This window comes from Manis pentadactyla, chromosome 2 (genome assembly GCF_030020395.1).
Source record: "Manis pentadactyla isolate mManPen7 chromosome 2, mManPen7.hap1, whole genome shotgun sequence".
NCBI classification, from domain to species: domain Eukaryota; kingdom Metazoa; phylum Chordata; class Mammalia; order Pholidota; family Manidae; genus Manis; species Manis pentadactyla.
Genome location: NC_080020.1, coordinates 184,492,016 through 184,511,301, shown reverse-complemented (window position 1 = coordinate 184,511,301; position 19,286 = coordinate 184,492,016). Strand labels below are relative to the sequence as shown.

Sequence of the window (19,286 nt, the reverse complement as noted above, 5' to 3'; positions counted from 1 at the left end):
GAAAGGGGAATACATTGATCAACTCACAAACTAGAATGCTATTCAGATAAATTTAAAAAACAGTTTGTAACAGCTTATCATCCTTTACTAAAAGAACAGAGATTTTGTAGCAGAGACTTTGGTGTACAGGTTCAAATACCAGTTCCATCGTCTGTCAGTTCTGTGATTTTAAGTAAATTATTGCAGTTTTCTGAGCCTGAGTCTGGGGGTTGTTGGTTACAGACATAAAAGTGGAATGAAGTCTCATTCTTTAAAAAGTGCATTTATTTCCTGAATAATTCCTTCCCTGATACCTGCATCTTAAAGTGAGGATCCCATAACCCTAGAAGGCATGAATCTAAGCCCTTGGTTTTCCTTTCTTCAGCTTCCACAGTAGAGCCATTAGGTTCACACTTCAAAGAACTCTGCTTTGTCAAGTTCCCACTAGCTGCTGAAATCACCAGCCAGGGAATTTCTTGGGATGAAAAAAAAATACGATATTATTATACTGAGAACTTCTCATGGGTTTGTTGTCCATGGCTTCCAGCATTACAGAAAATATAAGACAAAATAATCTCCCCGAAGGCATGAAACGTTTTTTTACAATGCCTTAAAAAAAAAAAATCGTTGTCTTTGTAGCCTCAATGTTGACACAGACAGGATTTTCTCTAGAGGTCACTGGCTTCAAGAAATACGTAGTATGTCCATTTAGGAACTGAAGTGTTACCTTTTATGCCACAAGAGTCTTTTTCTCCTAGGAGACAATCTTACAACTTGCCACTCTAATTCCCGCTGAACAAAGAGAAGATAATGTGCCACAAACTCAAGAAGTCAGTATGCTTTAACAAAGAGTAACAAATGTACAACTCTGTTTTACAGCATGAAGGAACAAGGGGCTTCCAAAACAGTCCACACAACATCTCTGTTCCAAGGTTTTATGTTCCTAAGATGCCGGACAACAAGGCAGATGGGGAGAATTGTTAGGACACTGGCATACGTTAGGAAAGCATAAAACTCATCTCCAAGAGCACCACTCCACTATTTGTTTATCCTTTTTGCCACAGATTTTATGCTTATGTGAGGATCTGCCTCTAGTTCCACTAACAAAGTGGGCAAGTTCCCTGCAGCCAATGCTGTGAACAACCAAGTCTCAGATCCATGTTCATTTTTCGCACTTCATGTTGAACTTCCTCTTTTTAAGGATGATTTATCTATGCCTTCTACTCTCTTTTAAGCCTCCCATCCCTGCTTTTCAAGCCCAAAGCCTTGTGTTTGTAGGTGAAGGTCTTTTGTAACTTAGTGTTTATTTCTCTATTGCAGGAAATTTGAATTCTCGGCCTCTTAAAAGTGCTGAAGATGGTCATGTACAGTTTTATTTCTGCTCTTTGTTGATCTTATGGTTTTCATAAAGGATGTAAAGAGATACTCCATCAAGTGACCATAAATACCCTCAACCTCTGCTTCAAGAACAGAAATTAAAGGAGGACATACACTATGAAGAACACTTTGAATTCTAACAGGATTTAAAGAGAATGCATCTTGTGTAGAGGTAACTTTGTAAGCAAAGCTATAGAATAATAAATTTAAAGCTATCAAATAAAAAATTTGATAGACTTGTAGAATAGGATGCCTTCCACAGGAAAGATTTGTTAACTTTAGATTTTCAAGGGTTCAGAATAATATGAGGATGAAGAAACTGCGATTTATTTTTTTCTGCAGAAAGAATCTAAATGGGGGTAAGAGGCAAGTTTCTTTTTCGTTTTTTTAATGTAGTTTGTTTTAGCCAGGTAACTACAATTTACAGATAATCTACTATGTGCCAGGTGAACTTACAAAATTATTTCACTTAATCCTCGCAAAAGCTCATGAGGTAAATAACTAATTTATTAGAGGGGTAAATAACTGAAATAAGGTCAAAATAATAGATTCATAATCTAAATTCAGATCTGTATGATTCTCAAGCCACATGCTTTCCACCAATGCCATACAGCCTTCCTAATTTAGTAAGGATAAGAAATTAACTGGCTTGGGGGTGACTAAGGCAAGAGGACTGATCCAAAGGCTGGTTAAAAGGACTTGAACAGTGTTTGTGGGAATGTCAACCTGTGAAAAGACATGGGATATATTTTAGCAGTAAGAAAACTGAAGATTGATGACAGTAAAATATAGCACTTGAGTAAATTACAGAAAATAGACTGTTGCACTGTTTTTAAAATGTTTGCTTACCAAAGTAAATGAATTATAGAAACCCTACTTCCACTATTTATAAAATGTGTGACCTTAGACAAGTTACTTGTCATCTCATAGCTTAAATGTTTTCATTTTTCAAATGAGACTGCATACCTCAAATTTGATACTTAATACTGAATACTTAATACTTTAATGGTATCTGACATATAGTAAGTATCGAAGAACAATGGCTATTTTTATCATCATCATCATCATCATCATTATTATTCATGTTTGGAAATAGAATAATACAAAAAAGGCCCCACATCTCCAAGTTTTAGGTGATTGGGAGGATGGTGGTACTCTGAAGAACACAGTAAAATGTGAGGAAAAGTAAGTAAATTAGTTTTTGGAGATAAGTATGCCTTAAAGGTTTATCGCTTTTCTGAATACTTGCTCAGCTGCTTGTTTCCATCTATGTGGAAGTTTTCTAAGCTAACATTTTCTCAGTAAATACTGTAGCTACTTTTTTATTCACTGAAATGCTTGTACTGACACTGAGCTGGTCTCCCAACTGTGCCCCCCAACTGATTCACAAGCAAAAACCTGAATCTTACATTGTGTTTCCTTTCAGGCAAGCATCTCCCTACAAGAAGCTTTAAACACAGCAATGCCACTAACCAATTTCTACCAATTCTTATCCAAAGTCACTTCAGTAAATTCAGAGAATATTTTTAATGATGAAATGTTAACCAGTTACACCATCACAGTTTGTAAACTTCCCATACAGGTCCAAAAGTCTCTAATAGTAGTATCCAATTAAAATAAAGGAAAATGTTTTAAACTCTGTTTAACATACTTAACTACATGCTAAATATATTTGTTTGGAAGCAAGTATTTAAAAATTCTACAGTCAACACCCTACTAAAAGGACATTGATGATTTCTGAAAAAAATTGTTTACTTCTGATTCCTGAAAACAGTGACTTTGAAAACAATCAGTAGTGAAAGTTAACTAACGCTCCAAAAGTTTTATAGCCTGCATTTCCCTAAGACTAAAATTATAAAAATAACTTTATAGAATTCTTAAACTTAAAAAAGAGCCTTTCTCTTAAAATTTCTACAACTGAAGTTTTCATTACATTTATGTACCATATAAAAGAAAAGAAGTAGGAATACTGAAAAATATCTTTTAGAGGAAAGACAATCAGCACTGAAACATAATTAACCTAGCTAAGGGATACTCACAGTGCATGTTTTTGTCTTCCTTCTCTTACAGCTTGAATGTAGTAGACTAAATTATCAAAGAAAAGCTTCATCATATTCAGTTCTTTTTCTGCCCACCTGGCCAAATGAAAGAAAAAATAATTTTAAAGGCATAGGGTAAGAGAAATAATTATAGGCAGGGAAAAAAAATTTATCTAAAAAAAATCTGCAAATACAAAGTCTTTCAATTACCAAACTTTCAAGTTCTACTTTTATTTGAATTGTGAAAAGATAAAAGCAATATGCCTTAATTTGTAAGAAATTAAAGTATAATTATTTTTTTAGACTCAATCCCTGTGAAGGGGATAAAATCTCTGGCAGAATGATAATTATATATGATTAATATGAGTTAACTGTAGAGACAGTACAATACAGTCCATACAAGGATAGACTACATTGGTCAATATTTAGCAGAGTGTTTGACATATAGAGTACATAAAAACTTAACTGAATCAATCAGGTTTTTTTTAAACTATCAATAATTTGTGTTTATTTTTAAATATTAAAAAAAACACATTTCAGTATTCAGCTTCATAATAACCTATAAACACTAGAATAAAAAAAGTAGTGATAAAAACAGAGATCCCAAGGTTCATTACTTCCATAACTAACAATCTATTACTGCTAAATGGATTAGCAAAACATCTGCTAAAATGCATATAAATACTAAACTTCCAAGATTTTTAATGTAATTTACATCATGTTTTTTGCTGTAGCCCTCTTTTCGAAATAAGTTAACTCTTGCCTTGCCAATCACTCAATGAAGGTCAAGGGGGTAGAAAGAAAATGTTCAGTAAGACTTAGGTTTGACACCCATTCCAACACACTTGCTGCAAGGTTTTAGACAAGTAAGCTAAACTCCTGAAGTCTGTCTGCTGGGTTACCCCCAGATTTACTAAAAGGATCAGGGATAACAATTTCCAGTTTTAAAATATGGGCCAAGAGAGCTTAAGAGAAAATATATATATACCAAATTTTGAGTGCTGCTGCACATAATAGATTCACAACTTTAAGTTTTTAATTCACTGCTGCCAACTAACCACAGGAGCTCAGAGTTATGTGATACACTTGATGGGATTTAGGATACCAGTCTCATAATGAACTGCCATTAACAATTTATTTACATTTAATTTAAGGAACAAGCTAAAAGGGTTTCAACTCAATATAGTTAAGTTCAGGTACCTGATCAGTCACTGAATATTCAGAGTTTCCACTTCTATAAAAAAATGTTAGCCTTTGTTCCTCCCCACTACTAACCTCCACAAATGCCTACAATACGTCACTAACTTTCCCAAGTTAGCTACAAGTGAATTCCTTTAATACTTTAGAATATTGTAATTCAGTCATTTCAAAACTATGGGAAGAGTCAATGAAACAGGACTAATGCAATTCTTGTACTTAAAGAATGCTAAATGCTTTCCTCCATCTTTCTGGTTTAATATCTCAAGGGCCTTCCTTACACTCCCAAACAGAACTGTCCCAAGAGTCATATTGTAATATTAACCAAAGAGAGAGATTCTAAGATGGTTTTTGAAAAATAATAGAGGTTCCAGTTAAAGACATCCCCTTTAAAAGAGCAATAAATGACAAGGCTATATCTCAGAAGACTAACTTCATCCTATTTAGAACTATAGTTTAGACTTCCAAGAATTTTTTAAATAATTCATTTTGAAAGCAAACAGTACCCTTACCATCTATCAAATCTTAGATTTGAGAAGAAATCAGGTAAAAAGTCATCCTACTTGACCTCACAATGAATCAATCCTTCAATGGATATAATTTTTCCAAAAATATATCTCTGAAATCTCTCCAAAAGCCTATTTAGAATATATCAAATAATATTTTTACAGATTAAATGAAGTGCTTGTGATAACCTACTTTCTTTTAGAATATTGCCAAACAAATCAATTTCACATCAAAGTACTATCTTTGAAAGAATTCTTTAACATTTATTAATCACAAATTTTCTATAAATGTAAAGGACTAATAGGGTAGTGCCAATATTATCCTTAACATGATGAAATGTCTAGAACCAATTCCTAGTAATGGGAAAAATTTAAAGCACCCTAAATTGTTTATTTTAGTGTGGATCTTTTTCAGGAGTTGCTATGGCCAGATACACTAAAAATCTTCACCCTCAAATCAGAACATTAAGTGCTACAGTATTTTTCTCACACTACAAGGAATACAAAAGTCAGATTTTCCTGCTGATAGGGATGTAATCTCAAAGGGGCTAAATGGCAGAGATGGCATTCTGAGAAATCTAAGAAAACATTTGAACCACACCAAATTCAGATTTTCCTCTTGCAGAATATCTAGTAATTTATTCAAAACCTTATTTGATAACTATAACTTGAAAAAAAAAAAGAACCTTTAAAATGAATACATTTGTTTCTTTTATTTACTTACATTGTAATCCAATGTGTATCATAACTGCTCCCAAACTGCTGAAAAGTACCAAATAGTTTTGGAAGAAGACGAAGTGAAATTACTACTGATCTGAAACAGTAAAGAGAGGTATTTACAGGAATAAAGTAATTTTAACCACTATCAGTAATTCTAGCTTTTTACAGAAATTCAGCTATTTAAATACTTTAATGAAAAAAACATTTAAGGGACTTCACATAAAAATAATTCCTATGCAAACATTAAAATTATCTTTTCTATGTATATTGAGGCAAGAAATTCAAGTTTTAAATATCAAACCAAGACTTTTAAAGTAAAATACACTATAATCTAAAAATAAAAGAGCATTTAAAGGCAAATTTTTTTTCATGAAAGTATTCTTTAAAGAGTCATGAATGCTTCTGAAGATTTAATGAAGGAAAATAGAGAGCAACAAGTAATCTAGAGCAGGGTTTCTCAAAATTTTATGTACACTTCATTCACCTGGAGGAACTTTGTCTAAAATGGAAATTTTGATTCTGTGCATCTAGGTAATTTTTGTATTTCTAACAAGCTCACAAGTGATACTCATATACTGCTGGTTTGTGGACCACATTCTGAGCAGCAATAATACAGAGAGCAGTTTTCAAAATATACAAATTACCACTTCCTAACTCTCAATATAATGTGCATCCAAGTTGAAAATCATTGCATTATGAGCCATGTTAATAATGGAAACACACCTCAAGTGTGAAGAAGTAAAAAAGGGATTAAGACATCATTTCAAAACCTCAAGTAGATCTGAGTTTGCCTATTTTCTGAAAGAAGGGGAATAAGTATAAGGAAGAAAATGATAGACAAATCTCAGAAGTCTTAGTAGACAATGGAGGGTGGCTACATGAGCCTTGGAAGAAAACAGGACTAACTCAAATGTGGTACTGAATTTTTTTTTTTTTTTGTATGTTCAGGAGCCAAAACTGCTTCATCAAAGATTTTTCAGAGTAATGTTACACCCTACCTACAGGTATGGTGTACAAGTCCCCTAAAAAGTAGCTCTTTTTGAGATTAGTACCAGAGATACCAGAATACAAGGTTGCACTTCTGAATGGGAAGGAAACTGGTGAATACTGAGTAGGAAAAATTAGAGAGAAAACTTCCTGTTTCTGAACAAAATAAAAAATACTTGTGCTACAAAGCACTGTGAGATCTGTCCCCATTCCACTTACCAGTCTAACTGAATTTCTTTCCAATATTCCTCTTTGCTATCCCTTTTTGCTACCTCAGAGCCTTTGCTATTGCCTCTGTTGGAATGCTCTTTAACTAAATATCTATCTGCAAGACTCCCTTCCCTTAACTTTAGTCAGGTTTCCTCAGCTGTTAACAGAAAGGATGACCTGACATTACATTAAATAATACCATACCATTGCCCCCAGAAATGTTTTTATTCCTCTTGATTCATTTCCAATAGATTTTTCTTCATTCACTATCACCTAATGAATGTTCCTTTATTTAATATATCTAACACTAGAATGTGCTTGATGAGCACAAAGACTGTCTTATTCATTAAAAATCCTTGCACATGGTACACACCAAATATATGTACTTGTCTAAATAATGAAAAGTAAAGAACATAAAGGCAAAATTATCAAGGAATGGAGGAAGACCAATAGTGTAAATGTTATATAACTGTCATGACGAATGAGGACAGAAGAGAAATACTATCGAATGACAAAACAAACAACATGCTAACAGAATGTTAGAGGATCAAACAGATTAAGGAGAACACCGTGAGGTAACAGAGATAGTAAATGTCTGATATCCAGTAAGTACAAAGCAAATATTCTTTGAATATATTCTGGAACATTTTAAATGTTGTGTATTCTTAAATATTAAAATTTTTTAACATTTTTCAAACAAGTTGCACAGTAATGATGCCTGGGAAATGGACCATGGAGGGTCAGGGGGAAATCAATTTGAGATTCTTTAACTAAAATCCTCTGTCAGAACTTCAGGGACATTAGCAGAGTTTTTCCTAAAAATTAAGACATAAAAAGCTAGAATATATATTAAATTTGACTTAAGGCTTTACAAGCATAAAATCAATATAAGATACCACAAAGAAAAAAAGATATAGAAAAGTTTCACCTAAAATCACAAAAGCAAATTTCAAAACTTGTTTGCCTAATGTGATTACAACAGTATTTTTAAAATATAGATACCAAATATAATTTCCTTTAAGAAGAACTATGGCAACTCATTTATTGTGTTAAGATTTTTATATTTGCTGAAAATCTATTAAATTATATCTTTTGCAGTTAATGGTGTTAGGAGTCTAGATTGTTTAAATTTACTTGTCAATTTTCTAAAATAACATATTTTCATTTTATAAAATGTAATGCTGCTTGACATTAAAGAATAGGAAGCCAGGCACTGAGGGGATACTGGTTGAGTTGAATGGATAATGGCAAATTCATATAAAAAAAGAACTATAAATAGTAATGTAGAAAGAGGACTCATCTTCCCTCTACTCTTATCCTATGAAGAATGCTTTCCCCACATTTTATAATATAAACACTGGATTATCATGGAATGATTACATCTTGGATGACAAACTTTTTTTTTAAGTTTTTCCTAAGGTAATCAGAAAAATTGTAAATTTTCCTCCTTAAAAAAATTTAAATATAGAAGACACACATTTTAAGTGCTACACATTTAAGAACACTTTATAAGAAATTAGTAAATGTAGATTCAAAGTGATCCTGAAACAATAGGGCATTTTATTCAAACTGATAAATTTAAAAAGAAAAACGATATGAAGTACTGATTACAGGCTGAAAATCAGTAGCATATATAAAAAATGGGCAAGATAATTTGATGACAATAAGAATTTATATTTCAAATGTTAAAGGAAGTATCACCCAATCTACCAACTTGTTCCAATTAAAATTATGTTGTAGAATTTTTCCTGGAACAGCTATGAGTTACATTGACTTATTTACATTGACTTAACTTTTTGTCCAAATAGTTTTAACTGCTTATATACTTAAAAACCTCAGTATAAAAAAGGGTTGTTATATTCAATCTTACATTCCATAGATTCTTCCAAGAGTGAAAATTTCAGATATCAAACACACAATCCCAGGCAACAGTGTTTAGGATTAAAAGGTTCAAGGATCTAGAATAACAAGATGCTAATAAAGACTCAAGAAATAATGCTACTTCCCTCACTGCCTTTACTTGATTTTCAGGGTTTTTTGTTATAACCAGAAGCTTATTACTAGGCAACAGTGTGTTGTTCTTATGAGAATTAACAATTTATGTTGCCTTAGTAGAATGAACATGTTTGCTGGTGGTCTTCACAGTCATGTTTGGATGATTTTTTTCCCTAATCCTTGACTCCATATTTTAAGAAGACTAGTATGTCCTACCAAAATGCTATTCAGTCATAAATGATGGTATATACTAAAAGTTGACATGAAATGCTGCATACAATGCAGTCTTATGGAGGGAAAACAAAACAATATATATAGTACCATCCATATCTTAATTATATGAACATTTATGTAAACAGGATCCTTGGCACAAGCAATTTTACTAAGGAAATCTCATAGACAGTGGTGAAAACTTTGAACACAGTGGATCAAGAGTGGCAAAAAGCAGCACACTGGATAGGTTTCCAGAGTCTCAATTTAATTCTTAGGAGGCTACAGAATTTCAGGGGCCAGCTAGGCACAAGATGTAAACCTGCCATCTAGTAAAAATAAAATACTGAAGGGATTGATTACAACCCAACCCCGTACTTCCACCCTACTCAATGGACAGCAAGCAGTCTTATCTCTTATCCTTGGCAACAAACATTAAGCTGAAAAGTAATGGACTTTTCATTGTGGGAGCTACTGTCTGTCTCATGCTCTCACTTGTTAACAACATTCTGTAAACCAGTCTACTACTATGTGTTTCTGTGTGTGACTTTAAACTTCCTGCACTGTGAAAATATTATTATGTGCCTTACATAACAATGTGTCTAAGGCTAAATGTATATATACAAGGCACTTGTTTATCAGACAGACAGACTATGCAGGCATTTTTTTTTTTTGAGAGGGCATCTCTCATATTTATTGATCAAATGGTTGTTAACAACAATAAAATTCTGTATAGGGGACTCAATGCACAGTCATTAATCAACCCCAATATGCAGGCATTTTTAAAACGTATTTGCAGTTACTACATATAAATTGAAGAATTATGGGCAATTTATAGAAAACTTTATCTTTTTCAGATCTCTATGCTTCCTGACAAGTAATGAGCCCTTATTACTGTTCAAAAAAGGCTAAGCTCATTTTATAAAATAAATTGGAATATGACCAAGGGGGAAAAAAGTGTTGACAGGGATATAAGCCATGGCAAATGAGGAACTGGAAAGAAAATGAGAAAACAGAGAGAAAATAAAAAAGAAAAATAAAACCTCTATAAGTACATAAAAAATTGACATCAAAAAGAAGTAGACCTGTTTTTTGTCAAAAGTAAGGAAAATAGTAAATGAGTTAAGGTTGCACTGGCCCATTTGTTTGTTTCAACATAAGGAAGAGCTCGCTAATCAATTTGAGTATACTCGGGTAACATTCTTTCCTTGCTGTATGGCAAATGCAGGGAACTAGGTTTGGAGAAAGGATCCGTGTGTTTAGAACAGGATTCCTCAAAACACTGATATCACTACTGACATTTTGGCCAGATAATTCTTTGTTGTGGGGGGTTGTCCTCTGCATTGAGGGATGTTTAGTAGCATCCCTGGACAACAGTAACACCTCCAATACTGCTCATTAGTGTGAAAACAAAAATATCCTGGTTGGCATTGTCTGGAGAAAAAAAATAACCCTCACTGAAAACAACTAGTTTACCAGGAAACATAGGCTAATTAGTTTTTAAATATGTTCAAAACTAATTTTTTCAATTTGCCTAGTAACTTCACCAAATTTAACTGGTATAAACTGGACGTGTTGCATTCCCAGGGTGAAAAATGCCACTATGCTCTAAGTATTGTCATATATGACTCATGTCATTCATAGGAAGACTAGCATGATATAGCAACTCTGTGAGGAGTAAAATTTGAGGGCAAAATGAATTTCAACATAATATTTATGTTTATTAGATACTCAATAAACCATTAAGTAACTATATTAGGGCACAGGGATTGTCTCAAAAAAATGAAAACTATGAATCATTTTCAAATAGTTGGGGCTGGACAAATTTAAAAAAAAATCCAGATTGACAGTTTTCCATTTTACACAGATTTTTCCTTTTGTCCCTTTTAAATTTCCCTACTTATGAGAAATATATGCTGTGAAAAAAAAAAAGGAAAATAAAAAACCATAAAGAAGAAAAAATAACTCATTCCTCTCAGAGAAATAACCATTTTACAGTCTCACATATTGCTTGCAACTTTTAACAGATGGGTCTGTGAGTATATGCCCACATCATTACACCACCTTTGAAAAAAGGATTCTTAAAGGCCACATGATATTTCACATTTCACAGGGATTTTTAATTGAGGTCTAACACACACAAATGCGTGTAAAAATGAGTGAAAATTTAAAATATTAGGTGAACACAACCTTTGCAATCATCACCCACATCAAGAAATAAATCACTACCAGCATACTAGATCCCTTCATTTTGGCCACTTCCATTCATGAACAATCCAACAGTAACTATCATCCTGATTATTAAATACAATAGTTTGCCAGTTCTTAAACTTTATATAAATGGAGTAACAGAGATATACTTTCCCACTCAACATGTTTGTGAGATTCATCTACACTATTCTGTGCAGTCGTACTTCATTCACTGTTATTGTTATGTACTATTTCATTCAACCAACAGCCTGTAATTTAATTTTCCTTTCTACTCTTTTGGCACTTGGATAGCCATACAAAGAATATTCAGTTAGTCTGGTAGTGCAGCTATGAATATTGTTGACTGCCTTCTGGTGACCATCCAGATGTATTTCTGTAAGGCACATTCTTAGTATCTGAATTGCTGGGTCATAGGGTATGCAGATGCACATAGTAATATAAACTGATAAGACCACTCCAAAAAACTGATAGTTTCACAAAGACTTTTAAAAGACAATGAACATTTTAAAATTAACTGCTATAATACCTATGAAAATGATGAAATGTATCACCCAGCTATTAAAAGCATTCCTTTTAAATTAATACATGCCAAATGAGGCAGTTGATCCACTAACTGAGGTCTATCAGTGGTTTATACCTGCATGAACAATCAACTTTTAAATCTGACTATTCAAATTACAGGTCTTTATAAAGAGTAGAAAATAGAATATTACACATACTTTTTCTAATTCAAAGAAGTAAAAAAATATTTTGTAGCATTTAAGTATTCAATAAAGACATTTCTATCAGCTCTTAGCAGAGGTAAGCTGAAAACTGTAATATAATATAATATATAAAATATTCAATTAGTAATGTAATTCACTATGTCAGAGAATGAAACATCAAAGCACTGTAAGTAAAAGGAAACCTGAAATTGTACCAGTGGAACAGAACTGAAAATCAAGAAACCTGTGGTGATCACTTGAGCCCAAATCAGAAGTATATAAATATATTGCAGAATTTAAACTAAAGAAAAACATTAACCTAATTCTTTATGCATTACAGGACTCAAAGTACAAAAAGATCTACCCAGATGGAAGGACAATGTCATTATCAAAATGTTTACATTTCAGGGTAAGTTTAACTTATCTTATTTAACTTCCTTTATACGTAACACACTTCAAGAATATTTAACTGTAATTTCAAAAAAAGAGTAATCACTACTGTGTTGCAAGAGAATATGTATTATTATTATTAGTCCTTCATTTCTGCTGAGCAGATCTTAGCAAGAGTGCCAAAAAGTGCTGAACAAAGCAAGACTGCGTGATAAAAATATGAATGCTGGGAGAGGAAAGTCTTTAAACCTGATATGAAAACCACAATTACTAAAAAACAGGCTAATAACGGTACATTACACTCCACGAATTCACCATATGTAAGCAGTAAGAATCCACAAAATGAACTTTAACAACTGCACCAAAAATTTTTAAATTCCTATTTACCTGTTGTTTCCTAAATTTTCAAGGCAACCTTCAATGAATCTCATTCGAATCTGTCTATCCGTAAACCAACATACTAAGGAACAGAGAAGTTTTTCTGCTTCATTTATTAATCCTTCAGAAAGATTAACCTACAAAAGATGTATATACATAAAGTTACTGTTTATCCTGATTGCATTTTGCTCTAATTTTGTAGTCTTTTGGTTCTGACAACTTACTGCATCATCATCTTGGACTATATCCCACAACAAAGTGTTTCCTTTCTTGCAAACATTATCCAAATTAATATCTGTCACAGCATTACTGTTGAATTGATGTTTATGAACTGCAGGTCCTGAAAGAGCAAAATATAACACACTATAGAGGAATGCAGCTGACTGAAATTGTGAAGTGAAATATAGCATTCATAAAGGTAACAAATCCAAAGTAAAATAAATCTCTTCAACACCAAATAAAAGCATTAAGGTTAGCACAACAGCTGCCTGAATGGCGCAGAATAGTATGTTTAGAGTTTGGTAAGACTAAAGTGAAATGAGTTTTCTAGTCTCCTCACCATCTCTAGTATGATTATTTAATGTTTTCCACATGTTTAGAGAACTATATATAAATACTTGAAACCCAAATTAAGCATAAGGACAACAATTTACTTAAAATAATTCTATAGCCAAGGGACATTCCTTTAAATGATCTCCTGTATAGTGTCTCATATACCTACAGTGAAAAAAAAAAATTTTTATTGGAGACAATTTACTCAAAACATTCAATTAAATTGAAAGCTTGTTACAATAACTCAGCCTTTCTGAATAATAGGCTAAATAAATTCTCACTAGTTCTGCTATACTAAGCAAAAATGCTTTTTTGTCTTTGTCAACAGCTTTACCATGCAATTTCCCTACTTAATTGTACACCTACACTGATTTCATTAAAAGAATTGTGCAACCGTCACAAGTTTTAGAATATTTTCACCACTCTAAAGCATTCTCTCATCCTAACTACATTAATCCCAGATTCCCATTATCCAGCCCAACTTTGTTTTTCCATCCCCATAATTCAGCCTTTTCCAGAAGTTTCATGTAAATCAAATCATTCAGTAAGTATAGTCTTTTGTCTGACTTGTTTCACTCAGCAGAATGTCTTTTGAGGTTCACCCATGTTAAAGCACCTATCAGCAATGTGTTCTCTGTAATTACAGAATGATATTACATCATGCAGAAATACTGAATTTTATTTATACAGTCATTAGTTAGTGGACATTTGAATAATTTCCAGTTTGGGGCTAATATGAATAATGCTGCCATAAACATCTGTGTTATAAGACTTCGTATGGACCTATGTTTTCCTTTCTCTTGGGTAAATACTTAGGAGTGAAAATGTTGGGTCATAAGGTAAATGTATGTTTAATATTTGAAGAAGCTGCTAAACTGTTCCCCAAAGTGGTTGTGCCATCTTACATTCCCACCAAGAATGTATCAGGGTGCCAGTTCCTGTTCCTCTACCTACCCCAACACATGGGTATGATTGCTCTGTTTAATTTTAGCCATTCTAATAGGTATGCAATAGAATCTCACTGTGGTTTTTAATTTGCAACTTCCTAATAACTAAAGATGTTGAACATCTTATGTGTTTTATTAGTTATCCGTATACCTTCTTTGGTGAAATAAATCATCTCTCACTTTTTAATTAAGTTGTTATTAATTATTGAGTTGTAAAAGTTCTTATATGTTCTGAATATAAGCCCACATCCAAAGCCTATATAATTTGCAAGTATTTCTCCTAGTCTGTGGCTTGCCCTTTTTTGGGGGGTTGGGGGTGGGGTTGGGAGTGGCTTTGGTGTTTACTTTCTAAAATTAATTTTACTAAAATATAAGTACTTAATCAAGACACAGAACATTTTTATCACCCCCAAAAAAGTTCCCTTGATAATCAATCCCCATCACCAAACCTTAGGTAATCATTCATTAGATTCCAACCACTATAAATTACTTTAGAATATTCTAGAACTATTATAAATGATATACAACATTTATTCTTCTTTCTAACTTCATTTGCTTAAACTGATGTCTTTTATATTCAGCCATGATATTTTATGTATTAGTACTTTCCTTTTTATTTATGACTTGTATTCCACTATATAAATGTACCACAATTTATCTACCAGTTAATTCCAACTTAAGTTACAAATGAAGCAGCTATGAATATTCATGTACAAATTTTTTTGTGGATATATGTTTTTATTTCTCTAGGGTAAATACCTAAAACAGGAATTGTTGGTCATGCAGTAAGTACATGTTTAATTTTATATGAGATTGATAAAACAGTTCTCCAAACTGTTTCATACTCCTTGATAGCAATATATGAGAATACTAGATGCTCTATTATCCTTAGTAGCCTTTGCGAACACCCATTTAGTAGGTATGTAGCAGTACCACCACAGCGCTTTTAATTAGCATTTGCCAGGTAACTAGAGATATCAAGCAACTTTGTCATGTATTTATTCACCGTTTCTGCATCTTCTTTTATGAATGAATTGTTCAAATCTTTGCCCATTTTTAAATTGAATTGTTTGTCTTACTGCTGGCAGAGTTCTTCATAGTGTTAAATACACAGTAATTTGAAGAGCATTAATACATCGAATAATTCTCAATTCTATAGCTTTATGAAGTAAAAAAGTATGTACAATACTGACTAAAAGGAAAATGGGTTAAGAACAGAAGAATGGTGAAAACTTTTTAAATGTGGTATCAAATTCAATTAGCCTCAATAACCATAATAATACAACCATAAAAAAACTGAAGGTCATCTCATCCAGATTATGTATAAGTAACATTTGAAATCAGTAAATTGTTCCTAAGGGTCCCCAAGTTGTGTCTCCAAGTATGAGCATAGCCTATTAGCATAAAATTACCCACCAGGTTTAGTTTGTAACATACTGGCATCTCAAAACCCATTTCCTAGGCTAGCAAGTATGGATGGTACCTAACCAAGCATGAGGTTGGATACAAGACCTTTAAATTGCCAATTCTAAAATCATTTTTCCATATTTTTGCATTCTTATGTTCACTGCAGCATTATTTACAATAACCGAGACATAGACGAGACATGGAAGCAACCTGTGTACATCAATAGATCAATGGATCAAGAAGGTGTGGTATATATATATAATAGAATATTACTCAACCATAAAAGTATAATTTTGCCATTTCCAACATCAACAGAATTGGAGGGTATTATGCTAAGTGAATTAAGTCAGAGAAAAACACCATATGATTTCACTTATGTGTGGAATCTAAACAACAAATGAACAAAGAAAGAAAGAAAAACAGAAACAGACCCATATATAACAGATAAACAACCTGGTGGTTGTCAGAGAGGAAAGGGGTGATGGATAGGCAAAACAGGTGAAGGGATTTAGAGGTACAAACTTCCAGTTATAAAATAAGTCACAGGGATAAAAAAATTACAGCATTAGGAATACAGTCAGTAACACTGTAACAACTTTCTGTGGTACAGATGGTAACTATACTTCTAGTGAACATTTTGTAATGTATATAAATGTCAAATCATTATGTTGTACACCTGAAACCAATAAGTCAACTACAATAAAAAGTTTTTTAAAATAAAAAGTAAAAAGCATTAAGAAAAAATAAAATAAAATTTTTTCCTCTTTAATTTTTCTGCCCTTCCTTCTTTTTCTTTTACTATTCTTTAAGCTCCTCTAATCTCCATTTTTCCAAGTCTGGTTATGTCCTATCACTTTTTTTAGGTGATTTAAAGTGATTAGAACCATCATGTTTTTAACATTCTCATCACCCCAAATGGAAGAAACACCTTGCCATTTCGTAGTCACCCCTCCCCTTATTTCCCCCCAATGTTCGCTAGCTTTAGGCATCACTAATCTACTTTTGTCTCTACAGATTTGCCAAACCTAGGCATTTTATGTAAGTGGAATCAAACAATATATGATCCTGTGTAATCTCCTACTTTTAGGTTCTAAAATTTCGAATAGAAAATCTAATACAGTCATTTATTTTCTAAGTTATAATTTTTATATATATTTCCTTCCCTACCTAAATAACTCTTGATAGGATTGCTGCCTTTATATCCATGATGGAGTACTCGCAGTAATTTCATTCCCTTGCAAAGAAGACTACCATATGAAAGTTATTGGGCAAAAAAAAACATTTAAGTATCGTAACTTTAACTATTGATTTCTTTTAACAATGTAACATACATTTCTCCTATTTTAAAGAAAGTAATATATTTTATACTATAGAATCTTACCTTGACTAAGATGTTCATGGTAAATAGATGCTAAATTGGGAAGATGTTGTTGGAGATGAGATGTTAGCTCTGCATGTGAATTAATCTGAACTAGCTCCTCTTCACACCCAGATTCTTCACCATCAAAATCAGCCATATTTTTTTCTGATTTTGCACTGACCTGGGAGCTACTGCAACTGACATCATCTGCACTTAGCATATCATCAACCATATGCCTGTAACACAAAAAAGCACAAGGCTAGTAATTACAAATTTAAACACTTTATGAATCACAAAAAAGAAAAACCTCTCAAAACATTTGGTCCAAGTTACAACACACTCAAGAAGAATTAAGTTACATTTGTTTTTTAACAATAGGGAATATTGAGAGCTTTACAAAAACTACAAAGCTCATGTCAGACCTATTTATTAACTTTACAATATATCCAAGTTATCTAGCCCATCAATACATTTCACTAAAACAACTTCAAAGAGAATAATTTTAGGGATGATCAGTAAACTTGCTGTTATATAATTATTTTATAAAGTCAAGGCACAATGTGAAACCTTAAAATTTATTTACATTTATTCATACAACTACAGAACCTTATGAGACAACTACCAGTAAAGTACTTCGTTTTAAGGCTGCAATCTAGACGTGGTTAATATTAATTAGGCAACTTTTACGCGTAAAATACCTATTAAGACAATGGACAATTAAGCACTCACTTCTAAAACATACAATACTGGGTGCTTCAAGGATATAAAGACAAAAAAGATAAAAAGTAACACAAAGAATTAAAATTCAGGATTGACTTAGAGACTCACAAGTATTATCTATCATACACCACAGAATATGCAAAGTGCTAACATAAAAAATTAAATCATTCAGTATTGTGTGGCAGGGGGTTGATGAGGTGGAAAGACTAAAAGTGATTTGCAATACACCAAACTTTGGTTTTATTAACTGCCTTGTCTTTAGTATGAGCTGTCCTAGAGAGAACTCTGAACATGTGTATCTATCATGTTAGTCCACAAACCAGCGGTTCTCAGAGGTGATTCTGACCCCTACAGGGACATCTGGCAATGTCTAGAGACACTTTTGGTTATTGCAACTTGGGAGATGCTGCTGGCATCTCAGACAGAGGCTAGCTGCTAAACATGCCACATGCACAGGGCAGCATTCACCTCTGCTGCTTATTTAAAACACAGAATTACCTGACTTAAAATGTCAATACTGGCAAAAGGTAAGAAATATACTTTAAACTATCAATTAGAGATAAGAATAAAAAGGCAAAGGAAGTACAGTAGTAGTACATATAGGAGTATGTAGTTCTCCCCAACAACCATGCTGAATTCTGAAAGGCCTAGCAAATTTTTCAAATCTAAGAAAGCTCATCCTGATAAATCACACATTCATATTTCATTTCAATTCAAATATTACTACTTGTAATGACAATAAACAGCAGCTAACATTTACTGAACTACTATGTGCCAGTCAGATCAGCCTATGAAATGCTCACAATAAACCCATGAGATAGGTACAACTGTTCCTATTTTACAGGTGAGAAAATGATGGAAAGAAAAACTTAACACTAGTGACAGAATCCCTTACTGTCAAAATATCATGGGTGTAGTATATTTCAGACAATTAAAAAATGTTATGTTAAGGCTTTATATTAATTAATGACCTAAAATTCGGATGTGCATAAAATTTCCCTTTTCATGATCACACTTCAATAAGTTTCCACAAGCAATGTTCTATCTGCTTCCAGGCAATTACAATAAGGAGTTGAAGATCTAGATATGTGCTGCCCAATATGACAGCCACTAGCCCCATGCAGCCATTGTACATGTAAAAAGTGGCTGCTCTAAACTGAGATGTGCTGTAATACATAATATACAAAAAATAATGAGGTCTTGGTATATAAAAAAAAAAGAAAAATACCTGAATTTTTATACTGTTAACATGTAGATGGTATTTTAGATATTACTGCTTTAAATAAAATTTAAAATTTAATCTCATCTGTTTCATTTTGTTTTTTAAAATGTGTCCACTAGAAAACTAAAAATAACATATTTGTGGCAAGCATTTACAGTTTACATTACATTCCTAC

The 19,286-nt window shown here is 32.7% G+C and overlaps 1 protein-coding gene across 7 annotated transcripts in view; it reads right to left on the bottom strand.

The window, feature by feature from the left end:
• Nucleotides 1-19,286, bottom strand: part of USP34 (ubiquitin specific peptidase 34) — a 289,427-nt gene that overhangs the window by 117,540 nt on the left and 152,601 nt on the right. For all 7 annotated transcript variants that reach the window (XR_008995834.1, XM_057497160.1, XM_057497164.1 and 4 more), the window contains 5 exons: nucleotides 17,191-17,405; nucleotides 13,128-13,243; nucleotides 12,913-13,040; nucleotides 5,823-5,912; nucleotides 3,396-3,491 (listed from right to left, as the gene is read on the bottom strand). Coding sequence is in view for 6 of the 7 variants with exons in the window: in XM_057497160.1 (XP_057353143.1) it covers nucleotides 3,396-3,491; nucleotides 5,823-5,912; nucleotides 12,913-13,040; nucleotides 13,128-13,243; nucleotides 17,191-17,405 (645 nt within the window). In the remaining variant the exon portion in view is untranslated. The remainder of the gene's footprint in view (nucleotides 1-3,395; nucleotides 3,492-5,822; nucleotides 5,913-12,912; nucleotides 13,041-13,127; nucleotides 13,244-17,190; nucleotides 17,406-19,286) is intronic.